The following is a 21750-nucleotide window of genomic DNA, read 5'->3' on the forward strand; positions in this document are numbered from 1 at the left end:
TCTATTATCACTGCGCATACATGTGATCATTCATTTGTCTCTTCTGCTGTTTTTAGCACCCTTAAGTCCCTGTTTCTCTTAATATGCCGCAATTCTGTGGAGAACTAATGGTAGCTTAACCTGACAGCACACTTTAATACAGGACAAGATACAGTACAAATCTACTTAGATGTTCTTATTTCACAAACTCTCCAGTGAGAGCATACACAAACAGAACAAACAGGTCAACTCATAGACGTGCTAAAGAGAAAACAGCGTTGTTTGGAAGTTTGTGAAGCGAGGAGACTCCCAATAAACGTACATTTGAAAACATTTACATTTGCACAGTACTTACATTTACAGTGATAAGCAACCACGCATAGTACTCCCGGAAAAAAACAACGTTTTTTCTCGAAAAGTTTGCAACGCTCAATGACATATTTAAGCAAGGACTCTTCGAGCAGCGCCCGGGGTGTTTTTGTGCCACACTGATCAGACATCATTGAGCTCTCATTGAGGAGAGATTTGGCTTCGGCCTGGCTGCGTGGCCTGTGATGACTGACAGTAGGAAGGAAGGTTTCTCCTACCCACAGGCGCCCCATCGAAGCCTCAGCTCAGGAGGACACAGCAGATCTGAGCGAGAGCAACACCTGTCAGGTAAGCCTTCGCAGTTGACGGCACATGAGGTATGCAAAGCCCTCTGCTCTGACGGCTAATCTCCAGTGAGCCATCGCGCGGGGCACCGCAGGCCTCCACAAGGAGCCACCGGGGGCCAGAGCGCCGCAAACTTGCCTCTTCTGCGTCAGACAGCGCTCATATCCTCCCACCAGAGCGGCGAGAGGCAGAGAAAAAGAGAGAGGGGGAGGCACTGATGTGCTCTAAATACATTTCATTATCATCATTATGATTATATCACTGAATGTGTGTTTTTTGTAATGCGCCGCAGCACGTCTCCCCAGGGTGCTGTCTGCACAGCTGAATAATTAAAACAAGTATGATGAACCATCCGTCACAGTTTCCCATAAGAGTTCGGGCAGGATATGTGCAAATGGCTCAGTTGAGGAGAGGTCTGCAATTGAAACAATAAAAATGCTCAGGTTAGTATCTACTAATGCAGCTCTGATTGCAAATAATTCCGTACAAGCAGTAAACAAAACCATGATGCAAGCACAATGTTGCACTGTATACTAACTCAGTTGGTATACATTGATCGTTATTTTAATTTCAGAAAATTATCTGAAAAAAGGAAAGAATTACGCTCTGAAATATGTTGTTTTCATTATAAAATGGTATAAAAAGAACATTATTATTAATCATCAGGTCCTCTATGTGCATACTAAAACAATGCGGTTTCCTAAATGAACAAATACTGTATTCGCGTCGTATTTGTAAACTGTAATTACAGCAATTTACCAAGTGCAATTTGCAGAAAGCAAATCTCACACTGTTTGCAAAGGCAAAACAGCACATCCAATCAGCCAGGAACAAACAAGATGAGGCACTTTGTGTTCTGATACGCCAAGCAACCCTGTAGGACTAGACCTGCTTAAATGCGTAAAGTGAATCTAAGAGACAAGTACGGATGAATGGTTAAACCAACAATCCCACAAACCGGTGTCAAAACCCCTGTGTCAAAACCCAGAAAATTATGCACAGCAGGTCACTGAAATATTCATACTATACATGCTTCATTAAGACTGAAATACACAAAGGCCCCGCATTCAAATTATTATTGAAACAAATGACAGATAGACGGAGGGAAGAGTAAAATATTAGCGCCACAATTACATGTTTGTTTCATAGATTTGTACCGATTTGTTTTATTACAGAGGAAACCTCCACATTGCTAAATACTTTTGACAACTCAGTTACTTTGCGTCTTATGAGTGGAGTCTTTGCCAAAGACTGCGTTCAGAAAGGAAAGAGGACACACTGCTCCTTTTCAACCCTTTCCAGGTGGGAATACTAGACAGATCAAAGCATGTGGCTGTTAATTACACATATCCAGCAACTTGGTCACACAGTTAGGGCTCCTGACCGTTCTCATATGCTCCCAACCAATTAATGATCTTTCTCCTGTCCCTCTGACATCAGATGAATAGCGTCTGAGTTTTCAGTTGATGGATTATGTCAGTTTATCAAATGACAAATGTTTCACAATTTAGAATGACATCTGTAATTTAAACAATTAGCACAGCTGAGACTGGCTCGCTGCCCAATATTAAGAATGTTAAAAAACATTAAGGTGATGATATATTGTGTGTAGATATATCTTCGATATATTATTCAAAAACAGGTTCCCTGAGGATACCAGGTGTGTTGTAACACATTTAGTTTTAACACCTGTACCTCAATTTTTTTTTTTTTTACTTTGATTTAATATTCTCGTAAAAATGATAGAATTTTACAATGATCACTTAATTTCATATATTAATCACTTCCCATCCTCATTTCAGTTTAAGCTTCATTTGAATGAAAAAATGTTAAATGTGGTAATTTAAGCCATTTTGTGCAATCTTTGAGGGTCCAGCCGACACACAAAGTGAAGAAGTATAACCCTCCTTGTCTGATTAATGTTGTTTCTAGATATATATATTTTTTTAAATCATGTAGATTAAAAAGCATGTGTAGATATCAAAATTAAACTAATAGTGTCCACACAGTAAACAACACTCGGTCATTCAGTAATAAAATATTACATTTAGTTTAAACTAATAACAATAATACATTTTGATACAATAGTATAATATATAGTAATTTATTATTGTTATATAGATAGACTATAAACAACCAACCACCAATTGTTTCCAGAGTGACTATTGTCAATCTGGCAACCCAGCCCATGCCGCGCTCGTGAAATCCCTCCTCCTCCGGCACCGTAACTTCCTGGAGACGGGCTTTATTTTTATTCAGAAAAATGGCGGCGGTGGGCTCAAATAGTACCTCAGAGAAGGCAGAATCCGCGTCCGAAGCCCAGTCGGAACAGGACAATGATTTTTGGGCTGGACAGGGACCTGTGGTGCTGCGCGATCCAGCGATTAAATTGCTAAGTCCAGTTAGCGGTCTGGAGCCCCTGTCATGGGCAGAGGATAACAGACTGGCGGCCTCCAGCACGAACAGCGTGTCTCTCATGGAGCTGGTGTGTGACATGCACAGTCTCAATCAAAATCTGGTGCTGCATCGCACTCACATCCCCGTGCCGGACAAAGCTTGTGACCTCAAGGTAACTACTGTGGGCGCGCGTTGTCGTTGCTTTATGGTACCAACAACTCACGTGCACCGTTGCAACCATGTTGCCAAACCTTAGCCATTGACATCTCAAAATGTGCAAATAAGCGTCAATTTAATTCCTAATTTCCCCAGCTATGTTAAAAAGTGTGTGCAACTCTTTATTTTAATAATTTAATATTTGTTAATTCAATTGTGGGGAGTGACAATTCAAGAATAAATGCATAATTCTTCTTATGTCTACTTGCTTTAATTTAATATTACTGGAAATCTGCTATTTTATAATGTGAGTCAATCAATATTTTTTTCTTCTTCAAAATGGGGCTCTGTGTTTTCCCACTGGTCACAATTGTGATCACTGACATATTTATGTGTCCTGTGATCATGATTTATGAGACAGAGCTATCTTAATTAATAATAGACTTTTTAAATATTATATGTACCAAATATGGTAGTTGAATCTGTATTATGACATGTATTTTAAATGCTTCTCTTTATGAAGCTTTGACACAGACATGGTCTTTCAGAGAGGCAAGCTGGAATTAAACAGCTCTGGTCATGCGACTATTTATACCAGACATGTAAAAATGTTCACATGAAGTAAAGACAGTCTGCATCTTTCAGTTTTTCATTTATAGTTGACCTTTCTATGTAAATATACACCAACAATCTTTTTAGAGTAATTTTGATTAACCCCAGGTTGTTTGCAAATATTAAATAACATTTGTGACCAAAATGTACTAAAAAAGAGTGGATGTATTTTACACTGTTTTGAACTATAAATGAAAATAAGACTTTTCTGACCATTCTCACTAATCACATGAACAGATTGTCATCCCTCCCTGACTTTATATAAATATGTGCAAGAAAATATGCGTTGTTCACAATTCTTTTAATGTCTTCTTTATATTTCGTTACAGGTGGGCCCAGAAAAGGAGGTGCAGACCGTTAAAGAGAACTTTGCAAAGAGTAAAGATCCAGTTGTAGGCCAAATGATAGTGACGGACCGAGTCATCCATCCTCAATGTGGACGCCTCCATGGCGTGAAGTACACCAGCTGGTCACCACTAGGCTGCGACAAATACGGCCGCTGTCTTCTTGCCTTCTTAACACTGGACAATCGTCTCACAATCCACAGCAGTCATTTGCGTTTGCAGTGGATGCCTCTCATGGACCTTACAGAACTTTATGGGGAAATGCTAAAATCCAGGAACTACTCGGCTCAGAACGACGGCTCGCCTCCGAGCTCCATTAAAGACTTGGATGAACTGCAACGGCGGTATCGCATGCAGACGCCAGTGCGCATGGAGTGGTCTAGTCTGTGCAATATGCAGCAAGTTCAGACCGATAATGCATGTAAAGATGTTAGCACAGTGCTTCTGGCTGTACTTATGGAGAATGGAGATGTGGTGGTGTGGCAGTTCAGCTTGCCCCTACAGGGAAAGGATTCGATGGTGTCTTGCAACACCATCAAATCTGAAGTGTCGTCACCAAGCGTGCTCACCTGGTGGGAATATGAGCATAGTGGGCGGAAAATGAGCGGACTGATCGTCGGCAGCTCAGTTGGACCTGTAAAGATCCTTCCAGTCAACCTCAAGGCAGTGAAGGGTTACTTCACCCTCAGGCAACCTGTGGTTTTGTGGCAGGATAAGGACCAGATACCCGTCCACAACATCAAATGCATTACGCTCTTTCATCCGCACCAGAAATGCAACTGCAGCCTAGTGGTTGCTGCACGAGGTCCTTATGTATTCTGGTGCTTGTTGCTGATCTCCAAAGCTGGTCTCAACGTTCACAATTCCCATGTCACAGGTCTTCATTCCACTTCTATCATATCCATGTCAGTCAGTCATAACGACGGGACCATTTTCACCTGCTCACTAGATGGTACGGTAAAGAAGCTCACGGCTGTTTTCACAGATGTCGCTGTTGAGTTTAAACAAGAGGAGATTGTTCTGCCAGAGGGAGTTGCAGGTCGACGGATACATGGCATATCCGTCAGTCCAAACGGTGCCTACTTGTCGCTCATCTCGAATGAGGGCATGATCAATGGGCTCCACCCCGTCAATCGCACCTACCAGGTGCAGTTTATCACCCTTAAGACTCCAGATGAAGCGGCCGCTGAGCTACTCGAGTCTCAGATGCACAATCTCTTCAGGAAGGCCGACTTGCTGGACTTGCTGCGATGGCGGATACTGAAGGACAAAAGCATCCCTTCAGTCCTCCTGAACAATCTAGACGAAAAGCTCCAAACCTCAGGGTCCACCTACTTGTGGCGTTTTAAGCTTTTCCTTCTCAGAGCGCTCCACAAGTCTATGCAGAAAACCCCTTCGGAGGCCCTGTGGCGGCCGACCCATAGGGATGGTAAAGTGTTTGTTGTGGATGAGGAGGCGGGTGGAGGTGATGAAGGCGAGATGGCGGAGGTCTCTGCTCTAGAGGATCTCGGGCCGGGGGATGCCGAAAGGCAGTCCAGTGAGGAGCGAATGAGGGAAATCGGCAGCAGGATTGAAGAGGTGGAGTCCCAACTGATTCGTGAGAACATGAAGAAGGTGCTGGGCGAGGTATACCTGCACACCTGCGTCACTCAGAACACATGTATACCTACCAAAGGTGTGTGTGACTTCCTCACAAATGACCCTGCTAATGAAGACCGCGCGGCTAAGGTGAGCCTTATTCCTTACTGTCTCCTGAAACCAATATAGTTGCTTTATGCAAAAAAAAAAAAGTATCTTGTGCTCACCAAGGCTCCATTTATTTGATCAAAATAGAGTAAAAATAGTATAATAATTGTGAAATATTATTACGATCTAAAATAACCGTTTTAAATTTTTATATTTTTTAAATGGAATTGATTACTGTGATGGCAAAGTTGAATTTTCAGCTGACATTACTCCAGTTTTCTCTGTATTTTTGATCAAATTAATTCGGCCCGGCGGAGCATAAGAAACTTCTTTCAAAAACATAAACTATTTTATTCCAAACTTTTGGAAGCATTCGCATTTTCAAGTCTAAACTGGATGATCAATGTATAAAAATGTAAATGTTATTGTGCTTGTTTTAATTGGCAAATAAAAATATTCATGCAATGAATGAATGCTGTACTTTTTAGAAATACACCTTAAAAGTATATTACCCTGTATGTCAATTTTTTCTTCTTCTATTTGATGTGTGACCTTCACAGGTGCTGATAGGTCATATCATGAATAAGATGAACAAACAGACATTTCCAGAGCACTGCAGCCTCTGTAAAGAAGTTCTGCCTTTCACAGACTGCAAACGGGCTGAGTGCAAGAATGGGCACAGATGGCTAAGGTATGTACCCACAAATATGCTATAAATGTAATATCATAAATACAGTCAAACCAAAATGTATTCAGACACCTTCAACATTTTCTCACATTATAAGGCCCCGTCCACACGGAGACGCATTTAGCTGTGTACGTTAAAATGTTGTACCGTATCAACGTTTCGTCCACACGGATCCAGCGTTTTGGGAGCATGAAACCGATATTTTTTGAAATCGGGTCCCAGAGTGGATAAATCTGAAAACGACACCCTTGCGTTTTCGTGTGTACAGCCAATACGTACATTTTGTGAAACGGTGATGTCATCACACCACGTCCTGCGCGGGGAAGACTAGAAGCAGGGTTGCCAGGTTTTCACAACAAAACCCGCCTAATTGCTACTCAAAACTAGCCCAAAACAAGCCCAATCGCGTTTCAGGAAAAAATTGAAAAAATTATTTGGTGGGTAAAATATGTGTTTTTTTGGCATGGTTGCCTACTAAAATTTGCATTCCCGGGGCTAAATATCACATAATTGGGGTTGCTTCAACCCGTGGACATGAAAAACAGCCTGCGGCAACAGTGTTGAAGTAGCCCAATTGCGCGGGAAAACAGCGGACTTGGGAAGGGATACAACTACGGGCACTGGGCATGCGCACATCAATACTGCGTTGTTTAATTACTGTATTTGCATTATTGTAAGGGTATGTCTAGGGTTGGGGTAGGTGTAGGCGTTAATAAAACACATCTGGAAAGTAGCACATTTATTTGTTATTTTATTGTGAGATTTTGCCTCACCTCCGACTGTTGCCTTAACCCTTCTAGCCACAACTCTTTTTCTCTGTTTTTAGTGTATTTCTGTGGCAGAATTACAGTGCCACACACTGGCCTGGCATGTATACTACATCATTTTGAGCCGTTTTCATGCTCTCGTGTGTATGCAGATATTTCTTGAAACGAGAAAAGAAAAAAAGATTGGATAGGGAAAGCTCTGGCTTTGTGTGGACGGGGCCTCAGTTTATTCGCTATAGTTTTGAAAATGGTAATAAAATATGACAAGAACTCAAAGTTAAACTGTGTCAGAACAAATTAATCTTGAAATGTCAGTTAACTTTGATAGAAAGGTAGGGAATGGATTACAATCAACCAATAAGCTGTTAAATTTAAGTACACAATTAGATAATACCAATTTAGGTCAACCAATTACCAAGCAATGCTTAATTTTGTTCAGTCTGTGGTGTAAAAGGTCACATTAGAAATGAAAGAAAAAACACTTATGCAAAACATGGTCAGGTCAAAGTGTCTGAATAATTTTGGTCACACATTTATCATCAATTTTACTGGTAGTCCACTGTATGAAGAATTTTTGGGTATGTCAGTTTACTTTATTTTGCTATCCTCACTTACATAAATGAACAATAGTGTCCTGCACCCACTAGTAAAAAATGATATCTTGTATCTGAATAATTTTTGGTTTGATATATGGGTCATTGACAAATAAAGCGTCAAAGCTTTTTAAATAAAATCTTTTGAAAACTGATGTAATGCATATTTTTGAGTCATGAGCAATGTGTTTAACACGTTTCATTTGTTAAATCACATTTCAAAGTGTTTAAATTCATTATTTGACTGTTTTATGTCAGGCGGTGCAACCAGATAGTTGAAAACTATATACTGTAATTGTACCACCTAACATGGAAAGTAGGTGAAATTAATTGAAATGAGCAGGTTTGACCAGTATTTGAGAGAGATCTGCAAACCTTTTCACTCTGCCGCAAGGATCATCTGGGGTCCTCTTGATAATACATTATCATGTTTACTGTTATTACCTTGTCAATTCATAATAAATGAGACGTCAAAAATATGCACGTCATCTCATTTACCCATCTAAAAATTTTTTTTCATTTTCATAAGCTCTGTCATGCATTAACTTTCACTCTAATCTGGAATTTTGACACAAATGTAACAATTTAATAATAATATTTGACTTTTACAGCTGGTTCAATAACACTTAAGCCATGTTTTGCAGTGCTAGGTAAAGTGACACTGATTGCACACTTTGATGAACAGATTAATTTTTGATAGTTTGTGTAATTTTAGATATTATTCATATTCTGCACTTAATCCTTTCGAAAACCAGAATTTAAGCCGCCCAAACAAGAGCCTAGCAGACTACAATTGCTTTGTAGGTCCAGATTAACGTGCCATAAACAAACATGGAAAAGTGAGGAAATTTCACCTGTGGTATAAAATTGCATTTTCTGCATTGGACTATACATGATGTAGTCGTTAAATAGTTTTTGAGTAGATTTGACCCACTTTCAAGCCCCCTGTGTGACATTTCATCCATTGGCCTGACTGAAAGGAGATTATTGCCCCTAATGGTGTATCAGGGAAATGGTTGCTTCATTGCTGTCATTCTGATCTCTGCCAAGATCTAAAGATCTAAACCTTCCCCTGCCGTTTCTGTTCATGTGTCTTACTGTCTCTTTCCCTCTTTCTTTCTCTTTCCTTCTTCCTCCCTAAGGTGTGCGCTGTCATATCAGGCCTGTCAGGGTGTGACATACCGCCGCTGTCTATTGCAGGACAGTATTGCCTCAGTAGCAGAGCCCGAGGGTGAGCCATAATGCTGTATCATATCTCCATTCAGAACCACATTGCACCACACACTTGCACATTCTGTAATGCAGCAGGAACCTTGCACACACACAAAACTCTGCTGCCCCACAGCAGTGCAAGCTTAGGATGTCAAATGTACTAGTGCTCCGGTACCAAGTCGATACGAAAATGATATGTTAATAGTATTTTTTTTAAAAACTCAATTCTTACCGGCAGGCGGCTAGTTTCCAACATTCACATGCACGTTTTGGTCAATTTCCATCTTGGTGAGGCATTAAAGTAAGAAAGTGAATGTAAACAGGCTAGACACGTGTGTCAAAATATTGGATTATATGTAGTGTAAATCGGGCATGCCATTATCTATTATGTTGTTAATACTGATCAGATAACAATATTGAGGAAAAAACGTTTACTCAATTGAGAAATGCAACGTTATCGTTTTAATTTGTCAATATTTTACATGTGTGTGCACTGTGTATAATTATGTATATATAAATATACACACGCATGTATATACTGTGTATATATAATTTTATATATATAAATATTTTTTCTTAAATGTATACATGCATGCATGTGTATTTATATATACATAATAATTGTAAAACCACATAAAAAACCACAAACTTTTATTTTGGATGCGATTAATCACGACTCATTTCTCCCCAGCAATACAATATTTAGCTTCTTTGTTTATTTTTATGAATGTTGCATATTTGTTTAAGTTAACAATCCTATTGCACTGTCAAGCCATTATGAACAAATGTAGAAAACCACCTTAATTGACGTATTTTTTAATGATTATGCATAATAACAGAAAACGTCTGGCCTTTTCAGATTCAGACTGGGTCAAGAAAATACTTCAAGGTCCCTGCATCTTTTGTGACTCCCCTCTCTACTAAAGCAGCGAGGCTAAAGATGACAACTTTCACAGCCGAGTGCTGGATTCTGTGGCCTACATCCCACATAAATGACTAAAATGCCTTTTATTACTTGAAAGGGAAAGTCTATAAAATAGTCACAAATTATTTTGTAATATAAGACGTTTAGAAGATTTTCTTATTAACAGATGTTTATTTTAAAGCCAGGCTTTAGCTAAAAAGAGATGTGTAATATTTCATTTTCATGAAAACTGTGACTGTGTTAATAAATTATTATATTGTGTATATATTTGCTGTATATTTTTAATTTGTTAATATTATGCTGCCATGACATCCTTCTCTTGCATTAAAAATGCACGCTCTTTCTGTGGCTGATTTTAATTGGTTTAAATAAATCCATTTCCTAATTGGCTTTGGGAACATTTCTATGTATTCGCAAACACCAACTCCCCCATCTCCAAATAATGACTTTTCCTTGGCCTGAAGGAAGAGAAGACGACCGTACGAGGAAATGAAAAACAGGGAGACGAGAGAAAACCGTTTTAAAACTGATCCAGCCCCTCCAAAAGGCCGAACTCTAATGAGATACAACAGTAATGAGGAATGGATCCCAGCCGCATATGTGATACCCATTTTAATTAAGATAGCGAGCTTGAGTGCGTATTGTTAAATATAGTTAGCCCCTTTTTTTGTGGGTCGCAGGGAAGACGCATGCAGGCCTTGTACCCTGACGTCCCATGTTGCTAACACATAGGGGTCGATGGTGATCAAAGATGGACATGGGCTGGTTGGACCCTCAGAATGCTCTCCACCATGTCCGTTCTTATCATCTGTACATCTTGTCGCCTTGCCCTGCGCTCTCTCTAGTGTCACTGAAGATGATAGCTCGCCTCGGGGCTGGTCGGCAGCCCTGTCTTAGGTTTCGGATGGTATCCCAAGATAAAGATGGTCTGATAATTACACACAATTCCACTCCCCATCTCTCATTCGGCATCACTGAAAGCGTTCGGTACCGTCAGAGGGTTGAAAAGTAAAGTAATCAGAGTGTTTATTTAGTTGTTCTAGGTTTTATTATTCATAGAGAGCGCCGCCTTCATTACGATGCGTTCTGAAATGTTGCCATATCATTACAATTGGTAATGCAACATGTAAGGGGTGTTTGATTATGAGGTAATAACGTGCATTATGTATTAATCAAAGAGCGACTAGAACACAAAGGCAGTGCTCAGAACCTCAAATGCCGTCTGCTGCATGTCACAGCAAATTTGCTCACTGACATATTGCGATAAGCATCTAATAACATGAATTTGAAAGCTGTTTTTAAATGATGTACTAGGACGACGCTTTAAAAGAAAATGAAAAGATATTTGGATTTCAATTGTACACATAATATACGGTGCATATTAATAGTCGCAGGTGCTAAATGTCACAGATTAGATTATAACCGCAAACGTGATTGAAATTCCGACTTTTTTCCCCCTCCTGCCGTGTCTTTTCTTTCCTAGTTATTAGATTGTCAAATGGATCTTGGCCTTTTGGTTTGAGTGCTAGCTTTGTTGATAGGTGGAGACTTCTCCTGTTGAAGAGGTTAGCTCTGTTTGGCAGAACCTCCTACTTCTTTAATATAACGATCTGTCAAAAAACATTTCGACAATAATTACGGCCCCCTCCTCTTTCCTCTTTGTGTGTGCTCTTTCAAGACTTCAAAAGGAGGTTTCGTTCTTTTCTCTGTATGAAATATTCATAACTTCTGTGTTCGTGGCTTTGTGCTTTAAACAGATAACAGACAGATTTTTATATTATTTAATCTCATTTTCTTTTGTTAGTTAACATATTTTGATATACATCACCTTTCGTTAAATGCCTAATTTGTTGAGCCCAAACAAAACGCTAAAAGTAATTTGCTCTTGCACTGAATCTTTTCTTTTTGTGCTAGTTTTTCGGTTTTATTTATCGGCTTATATTTATATCCTGGTTTTTACAACCAAAAAGCATGTAAATTTGATTTGTTACAAAAGTCACACTGTGATTAATGTACAGTATTCCAGAGTTCTGCATGTACAAAGTTATAATAAACTATAATACATTTTTGAAATACATTGGAGTGTTTTTTCTCATTATTTTTCAGCATATTTGATGATAATTAGATGTTATCTGTTCAACTATCAATAGTTGTGAATGTTTCATAACACTGTACCACAACAGAATTGCACTAATGCATTTTTTCATTATGACCTTTTTATAGATCAATTATATCATATTTATTCATTTATTTAACAATTAATATAAAGTATTGTATGCATAAATAACAAATGTGATTTATATTTCTACTTTGTTTTGGACAGTAACGTTTTTAGTAGTAAAACTGACGAACTTGTGAAAATGAATCACTCAATTTTAGTTTGTAGTTAAAAAATGCATGAATTACTTGAAATATTAAATAAATCATTTTCAGGTAAAACTAGTTTCTGGACCATGACAATGTTTCCTTTTTTTTCCGAAAGGAAAAAATAGACTGTTAGAAAATAATTCATATCACACAGGGCTAAACATGTTTAAAATTATGTTAATACAGTACAATTGCTTATTAAGGTCCGACTCTGCCCAAAAATAATTCGCTTTTCACTGATGTAGGGTTAGTTATGATAGGATATTTGACTGAGATACAACTATTTGAAAATCTGGAACCTGAGGGTGCCAAAAAATCGAAATATTGAGAAAATCGCCTTTAAAGTTGTCCAAGTGAAGTCCTTAGCAATGCATATTACTAATAATGCATTTTTATATATATTTACGGTATGAAATTTACAAAATATCTTCTTGGAACATGAACTTTACCTATTTATCCTAATGATTTTTGGCATAAAAGAAAAATCAATAATTTGGAACCATACAATATATTGTTGGCTATTGCCACAAATATACCTGTGCGACTTATGACTGGTTTTGTGGTCCAGGGTCACATTTGTGTTCTTTTTTGTTCCTCTTAGCAAGGTTTTCTGACATCAAAAAGAAGTTTCACAATATAATCCGCATGAAAATATGCATATACATGTATATGTATGTGTGATTAGGAGTCATACTGGGGGAAAAGAAAATAGCTTCTAAAGCGGTAGATTTTCTGATGTGGCTTCACTCCGTAGTGTATATACATCAATTTTCCCGTCTGAATACATTTCGTCTCAAGTATGCTTTGTAGAAGTGTTCCCTCAGACTTCAGTAATTCATCAGTAATTAAGTCTGTCTGGGGGCTGTCTAGGGACCCCTGGCTTTTCCTGCAGACTCTGAAATCAGGCTGTTAACACGGCCCTTTAACGGGTACATGGACCCGCTGGGATGGAGTCAGTGACCCGTGACTGGCTGATATGAGCGTATGAGGGAGTGTGAGATGTCAATAGTCAGTCTTTCTGCTTGTTCTGCAGTGTGGAGCAGCTCAGGTGGAACTAATGCAGAACCTCACGAAGGCCGTGACCAGAGCTCTGCTTTACTGCAACATTAATTAAAGTCATTCGCTACACGTTGAATACACAACCACGGACAAGAGGAAGTGTCAGGGGAATGTGTGTGTGTGTGTGTCTATATATTTATGTCCCTATATACTTATGTTCCTGTGTGTAATGTTATGATCAAAAAAATATAAAAGGATAAAAGTTGCCAGACTGGTAAACAGATTTGCAAATATGCAAGAAAGTCATCTTAAACCGTCTGAATAAAAAAAAAAAAAAAAAAAGTGTTAGTCTGATGATGGCAAAAATGAAAACAGACAATAACAGCACAGCAGAAAATGTTTTGCATCACGTACCTGCACGGCTCTACACTGAAACTAATATAATAGTTCAAATCTACGTCGATGAATTCTGTTAAATCCAATGATCATTCAAAAAATGATCAAATTAGAAATGTCTAATAATAATCATCATCATCCAGAGGCAAAGCCATATCTTATCCTGTCTGAGTGTGGGTGTTATATGTCAGACTCGAAAGGCTTACATAAAAAGAGCTCTGTTTTATTGAATAAAAGCCATGAAAGAACAGCCATTGGGCGTTTGCATTTCACACCATTTCGGCGGCGCACTTTCCTCTCTGAAGATTCTCCCACTCTTTCCGAATCCTTTCATGTTGGTTTTCACCACAGAGACACAAGGAAGCCCTCATTTTGAAGACTGCTTAAAAATACTGTATGTCTCCCAAAGATCAGACAATGTCAAGATTAACCTGCCCTGCACAGAAGTCCCAGAAATGGTCGAAATGAGCAATCAAAACGGCGGGAAATCGAGACTTAACGTGACATGACAATGGAAGCGGTTAGCAGTCAGTCATTCATATGTTTTCGTGTTTAATCTGACAGGAGGTGGAAGCAGCCAGTCCAAATCTACAGCATGAGAGGAGCGGAGACAGATGGGACCCAGTCAGGATACAAACTCACGCGGATGCACTCAACTCCAACTCGAAGCATATGTCATTAGGACAGTTTGCACATAAATTACCTGCATTTTCAGCACCCCACAGGTAGAGGATTAACAGCCCTTTAAATGTGATTTTAGCGTCGTAAAAGGCCTTAAATATGATCGTATGCTAAAAGTTAATAACTATTCTTGAGAATAAAATGCATAACTCAGTGGTGTGTCTCTAAAGAGACACAGCAGCAGCTCGAAGAAGTAACTTGTGACTGAACTGTAAATTCATTTGTCTCCACTTCAAGCAATGGTACAAAGCACTCGCTGCGAGGGAGTGAGTGTGTGCGTGCGTTTCGGTATATCCGCACTTGTAATTATTTCAGGGAAAGAGTATGAAGAATTTATAATGAGTATTTTTGTTTTTTAAAAAGAAATACCGGTAATAACTACTATGCAAAGCTATTGGAATGAATATTTATGACCTTTGCTATGAAATATTCATAAAGTCAGTGTAAAAAAAGAACACAAAGGGAGAAAATGGGGAAAACGATGCGTGAGTGAGAAAAGTCACGGGAAGGGAGCCACGGCCTGGAATTCACAGGAAGAGCGACCGACAAAACCTTTGGATCGTATATATCTGACGTTTATTAACAAAAGCGCCGGCAACATCCTCCTGGTTTTTTTAACCAGCCATCCCTTCATCCCCGAGGTGATGCGAGTTTCTTTCGTTCACCCGATCCTCCCCTCTCTGTCGCTCTGGTTCTCTCACTCGTCCCCAACCTCTCTCTCTCTCTCTCTCTCTCTCTCTTCCTCTCCGTTCCATCTACCCAAATTAAGAAATTAATGAGGGATAGATTCTTTACCGACTGCCCCTGCAATGTTTACCACTGATGAAATTATAATGCTGCCTCAGCTGTATAATTTATAAGCCAATTAGAGGAAGTGTTACTTGATTTGATGGGGAGCCGACACACAAAGTACATTTAACTAATAGAGAGCAAGAGAGTAGCGCGAGGAAAGAGATCCGGAGAGAGGGAGGGAGGACAGCTGAGGCTGACGAGTCCTTGCGCCACTCTAGGATTACGTGGCTAATTGCCCTGCTTTATCTGTCTGTCACAGATAGCCATGCATATTTCAGTGTTCCCAAAGACTTTGATTGTTTGCACTCGTGTTGGGCCTGTAACAAGCAGAGCAGTGGCCAACGTGGAGAGTAGTTAAAGACTGGCACCAGGAAGAGGTGGAAGAGGGAGGAGGGAAGTGAAGGGAAGAGTTCCGACTACAACTGACAGATGAATATTAGCGGAGAGTGAACGAGCGAGAGCACCACCAGAAAGATGAATGCAAACAGAAGAACCGTCTGGTGTAGTATAATTACAGCAAACTTAGGAGCAGCAGTTTGCTTTTGTAGCCAAGACGTGCATTTGCTGGAAAAGTCTCAGAGAAGGGGAAAAAAAAGAAGGTTTTATCAGTGTTATCTTGTTTTGAAACATCTTAATAACAAGATCAATTTACTTGAGAAGCAAAATTGAGTAGGATCATCTTTTTCCGGAGAATAAATCTCAAATTAAGTTTATTTTTATGCTTTATTTTCTTTTTAAAACATGGGATAAGAAATGAACTTAAACAGTTTAATGCAAGTAAATTGATCTTGTTTTAAGTTTTAGATATTTCTATTGGAAAACTAGAATAAAAATACAAATACTGTTTACCCAGTGCTTAGCCAACCGAGAGCCAACCCACTGTTGATTCAATGAACATGAGAAAAGTTCATGGAACTTATTCCCTCTAAACAATCTTTAGCTGTTACATATCATCAATATTAAAATACACATTTTACATAACTGGAGTTTAGATGCCAGCTTAAAAATCATGAGCACTGAGCAAGACTGGAGATTTCCAATGACAGAACAAAAAAATACACAATGGAAAATGTTATCTATACATGAAGAAGATCAGAAAGATCATCCTGCAAATGTTTTCTTAGCTCAGCCACCCTGCCGGAGCGCTTCAGAGAGCCCGCAGAACTCCAGAGGAGCGAGCAGAAGGACAGGCGTGCCGTTATCAGCCTCTGAAAACTGATCAGACATTTATGCAAAAGAGAGAAACTGGAGCGAAGGCATCCTCAATTATCTGATGAGGCAAGTTTATCTGAACGGCTCCCTTTTCTTTTCCTTTTTTTTCCTGCGCGAGGATCAAATAGCAGCTCTTTACATAACAAAAGAGCTTCCTGCCTGACCTGTTTCGTTCAGCCTACTTTCTGATGCAGCTGGACTTTCCATAAGCAGGAGGACTTTTCTACTGTAAAATGCTGACTAATTCCAAAAAGAGAACTTGTTCATTTATAGATTCAGAGCTAATAGCGCTGACGTGCATAGATTATGTAAACTGTTTGTGCCATTAAAACATAAAATCCATCATCCACCACACACGGTCTTGTAAGAAGTTAAGAACAAACCAAAATGATATTTTTCGAATATTTCCCCCCCATATTTTAGCAGCTTAAGAGTATAGAAAGACTTTCCCATCCAGTGTTACAGCGCTTTTTTTTTTTCCGGCTGAAGACCATTATGCTGCTTCACCAAACATGTTACTAATTCATCTCTTTTAAAGCCTGTGTAACTGGATAGCTGTTAATTAATATAGCTGTCAGTTAAAGGTCATCTGCTGGACCAGTGGTAACATTAGCTTGACCTGCTAGTCACACTAGGCCTCTATCTGCGGCTCAATTAAACTAATGCTATGCAAAAAAGGTCTCCAGCCATTAGTTCTCACACCAGGGCCTATTAATAGCATAATTGAGCCATTCCAAAGGGCAATTAATATGGAAGCACGCTATGATCTCTTCCCCATCGGAAGCTTAAAATGCTCCTAATATGCACAACAGCAGATTTGAGGGTCCGCAGGACGACATGATTTAAGATGCATCTCCCTCAAGAGCATGGCTTCCCGCTGGCCTAGCAAGTTAAACAACACAAAAACCCACAAATAGGGAACATAACCAAATTTCTCCGTACAAACTTTACTTGCATGTAAGAGAAGAATTTAAATGAATTAAATATAATTAATTAAGGTCATTCAGATTTACTCCCGGTTTCACAGACAAGGCTTAAGCCTAGACTAAAATGCATGTTTGAGCCGTTTTAACTGAAAATATGTCAGTGCCATTGTTTTGTCTCAAGATGCACAGAAGTAGTGTTTTTTTCTAGGGCACAATTATACAACTTACTTAAATGTTCAAATTGAACTAAGGCCTAATCCTGGAAAACCAGGCCTTAATGATATAGTGTTTAACATAGATTTAAACTCTATCTTAAAAAGGTCCTATGTAAACCCTTTTACAAAGACTTGATTTTGTTTTTGGGGTGTACTAGAATATGCATTTATGTTTGATTGTTCAAAAAACACATAATTTGTCACATATTTTACATTATTACAGCACCTCTCTCCCCAGTTTGGCTCGAAAACGCCGTTTATTTCCTGTTTTGAAGAAGCCCCTCCTTCCGAAATACAAAATGGCCTAGTGTGTTGTGATTGGCGATGCTTAGTGTGTTCGGGAAATGTCACGCCCCTTACCATAACCGAAAGTTTCATCTGCTCAGTTGTAAATATGGCGTCAATTTCAAACCAATTCAAGCCTGATTCAGACGCAAGAATCTTAACAAACAAGAGGATCGTGCAGAACGGATGTCATGCACAGACTTTGCAAGCACAGGACGTTTCAGAGTGGTATGTTTGTTTTTATCATTTTCTTATACATTTTAGATATAAAGTTATACACCATTTAATCACTTGTCGGATAACTATGTAATACAAACAGTAATCGATCACAAAACCATGGTGAACAGCCTTACAAAAGCGACATTAAACACTATATCAACACTAATATTTGCTAGCAGGCGAGCGGAGGCTAAGCTCTGCCCTTTGTTTACATCGTAGCAACAACATAAAACCTATAATTGGAACTGTTAATAGAAAACACAACCACATATAATAAGACATGCTTACAAGTTGTGATCCACAAACAACAGATTGTCCCGACAAAGTGGGAACTGCTCCATCTTTCAGGAGAAGCTTTTGTGCGTAGCCTGCACTGTACTCTCTTAGGTTCTGGAAGCTGTTCTAGGTAAAATTTGCAACACACAGATAAACATTGGGGTTATAATGTTCATGAACATTTAACATGGAGAGTAGTTAAATGAAAATATAACCACTTTAAGATCATCAGCCTTAGGAAGGTTTAAAAAAGTCTCTTTGACATCAGGCCTTGTCCCCTTTTTTGCGTATTCCACGTCACATCACAGAAGCAAAATTGGATGCAAAAGCGGTTTCCTGTTGAATCTAAATATATAATAATTGTATAGCGTGTCTGAAATATAAAAGCTACAAGAAGCAACACCAATGATCTAAACTAAAACAAACACCTCAGGACATCAACATCAAAATCTCATACATGAATTTTGAATGTATTCTGATTAAACCTATAGATTTATCTGACTTCCTATCTAAGTTTTATTCCAGTGCAAATCAGCCCACGTATTGACTGACTGCTTTTCATCCCTCTTTGAGAAACCATCTGTGTTTGTATGTGTATGCGGGTGTGTGCACGCGAAAAGCTCTGTGGGAATTTTAACAGTCGAGCCCCGCTAAATCTTCCTGTTTCTACAGCAGAACGTCGATAAAATAAATATCCTGTGTGTTTCTTTTCTCTCCTCCAATGCCCACCCAAACGTCCTCAACCAGCGGGCAGAGAATCTCACTCACACCTCAGGCAATCTTTAATATAATCCCTATTTTTTGCCAGTAAATGGCCAAGATCTCAGGTGTGGCTTTTAAACAGGCAGAGAAAAACTAATGTTAACATATGCTGTGAGTGCCAATAGCTCAGGCTCCAGCATCGACCAGCACGGTGTGTGATTAGGGTAGTGAAGCTAAGCTGATCCCAGACACCGATCGATCTTGTACACTTTCAATATGGATGTAACCCTGCTCACAGCGGCCACGTCTAGCTGCTTACATTGATTTTTTCCTCAATTATATAATGGTGGCTCTGTGCAGGATTTGAGCTATATCACACATACTGAAGGGGCGGCATCTCTCAAAATTAAGCTTTTTTTTCCTCATATCTAATTGTATTTTATTGGCATTGTTTGACAATGTTTGACTGTGAGTGTGTGCGTGTAACAGCATGTTTCTACAATTTTATAAAACACAAATGTGTGTGGTTGCTCTATTTAAGCCACTGCCATCTAAGCATCATGGACAGATATATTATGCATGTTTTTTGTGATTTTTTTAAAGGAATTATGATAATAATAGACCACAACAGTAACCACTTTTGTAGCAGCACTTGGTTTCCGGAAGCATCTTTCCCATTCTTTTTCTTCATATAGGGATTTAAAAACTGTTCAATAATCAACCAGTGAGAAATATTACAAATGACAAACATTACAAATTTTGATCAGAAGCTACAAGGTATTTGAAAAAAGATAGACTTGTGGTAGTCTTAAAAATATCAGTATAAGAATAGAAAGAAAGCACTGTAAATGGCATAAATTATATTTAACCCCTTAACTGTCACCATATATTTTAGTAATTATCATAAATTAGGTATCATTTGAAAGCTTACAAACTCAAAATTCCTCCTGTGAAAACTGTTTTGAAATCAGACGTTACCATGGAAACGGTACTCTAATTTCTTCTAGCGGGCTCCTCCCCTAGTGGGCGGCGTCATGTTTCGTATTACAAAATATATTTTACTACTTTATAATCAAAATCTTTTCTAATCTTGACAAAACACATATCGTCAGAAAGGTCTGCGTCTCAAGGTTCCATATTTGGTGACTGTTTTGTGATGGAAGTGATATTTGGACAGAAATATTACAGGAAACTGCATCATAAAAACAATCAATGGAATGTGGATGACACCCAGTGGCTATTTTGGGTACAGCGCCTAAACAAAATCTTCAATTTTTGTGATATCAACTTCAAATTTGGAACACAACTTGGTTAGACATATGGCTTTGATTTTATAGTAATTTTAGAGTAAAATTTTTTTGTAAAATATATATTTTATATAAAATAAAAATATTTATTACAGTATTTTTCATTTACAGTAAATTTAAACTTCCATAACTTTTTCATATTTTGAAATGCTTTCACTTCAGCAATAATCTGCTGAGTGTCTTCTTTAAAACAAGACAGCCCTTTAAGTTTGGATAGTGCATTTTCATGACTATTCTCAAAAAGGTGGGTGACAGTTAAGGGGTTAAAAAAAGGATGGCACAATATAAAACTATTGACTATTGTCATTGATTATGTGAAAAACTATATATTTAAAGTGTATTGCTCTTTTTGCTGCAATTTCCACAACGACCTCTCTGACTGGTGGATTTTAGGTAGTGTAGTTCTCCAAGACCTATTGAAGATTTTTTTTTATATATATATATAAATATGATATGATACACGGACTTGTAGCTTCTACAGACCCATGTATCATTGCCTACTTATATGCAAGTTTTGATATGTTCATTTAAAAAAAATCATTTGAAAATCTCTATGGAGAAACTGATTTCTATTTTTATGTCTGAAACCCAAATGTTGAGCTAAAGTAAAAAAAGGAAGTCGACTGATAGAGAGAAGTGAAATGGTATTGGGATGATACAGATAAGTAGTTCCTTACACACGTGCACTGCTCACTCATGATGTATACTATTAATGCTGTATAACAGCACTGTAGTGTCGTCTTCTACAGTACAGGCACAGTACCAGGCTCATGTTGGTAACATTAAGTGCCGCAACTGTATATGGGCCGGTGTGTATGTACAAATGCACGTGAGCTATACTGCACATGCATGTAAGGTGAGTCCCAGCATAGCTGAAGGGAACGTAGTGTTCACGTTTAGCTGGTGGTTTGTGCAAAAGCATGAATACAGTGGAAAATATCTTCCTATTTTATGAATGCCACAAAAAAACTTCTCAAAAGTGAACAAAAAACAATTATTAGTTTAATCTAGAGCAAATGAGCCCAAGACAAACCAGCTTAATTAACAATCCAGCTTGATCCAAAGACCCACAAACCCAGTTCATTGACGCACTGACCAACAAGTCCAGTTCACGCACACAATCTCGACCCCATTTCAGTTCACATAACGCTCTTCAGGTAGAGGAACAAGATTATCAGCCCATGCCATCAGACACCCTTGGGCCAGGAGGAGAGGGAGCAGGTCAGGGTGTAATCGGAGTGGAGATGTTAATCTGCCCGTGTGGGTATTGGAAGGATAATTGTTGCAATGCTCAGCTCAGGTGATTGATGCCACTGATCTGGAGAAGTTAAGCCAAGATTTACAATTGTGATGCTCTGCC

General features: G+C 38.7%; 1 protein-coding gene across 1 annotated transcript; it reads left to right on the forward strand.

Moving 5' to 3' along the window:
• The first annotated feature begins 2871 nt into the window (after positions 1-2871).
• gtf3c4 (general transcription factor IIIC, polypeptide 4) lies at positions 2872-12083 on the forward strand. The gene is made up of 5 exons (XM_079834498.1): positions 2872-3202; positions 4128-5870; positions 6389-6519; positions 9019-9107; positions 9948-12083. The coding sequence occupies exons 1-5, from the start codon at positions 2897-2899 to the stop codon at positions 10010-10012; spliced, it is 2334 nt and encodes a 777-aa protein (XP_079690624.1). The 5' UTR covers positions 2872-2896; the 3' UTR covers positions 10013-12083.
• Positions 12084-21750: the final 9667 nt, after the last annotated feature.

The sequence above is a fragment of the Gobio gobio genome, assembly GCF_949357685.1.
Source record: "Gobio gobio genome assembly, chromosome: 14".
Taxonomy (NCBI): Eukaryota; Metazoa; Chordata; class Actinopteri; order Cypriniformes; family Gobionidae; genus Gobio; species Gobio gobio.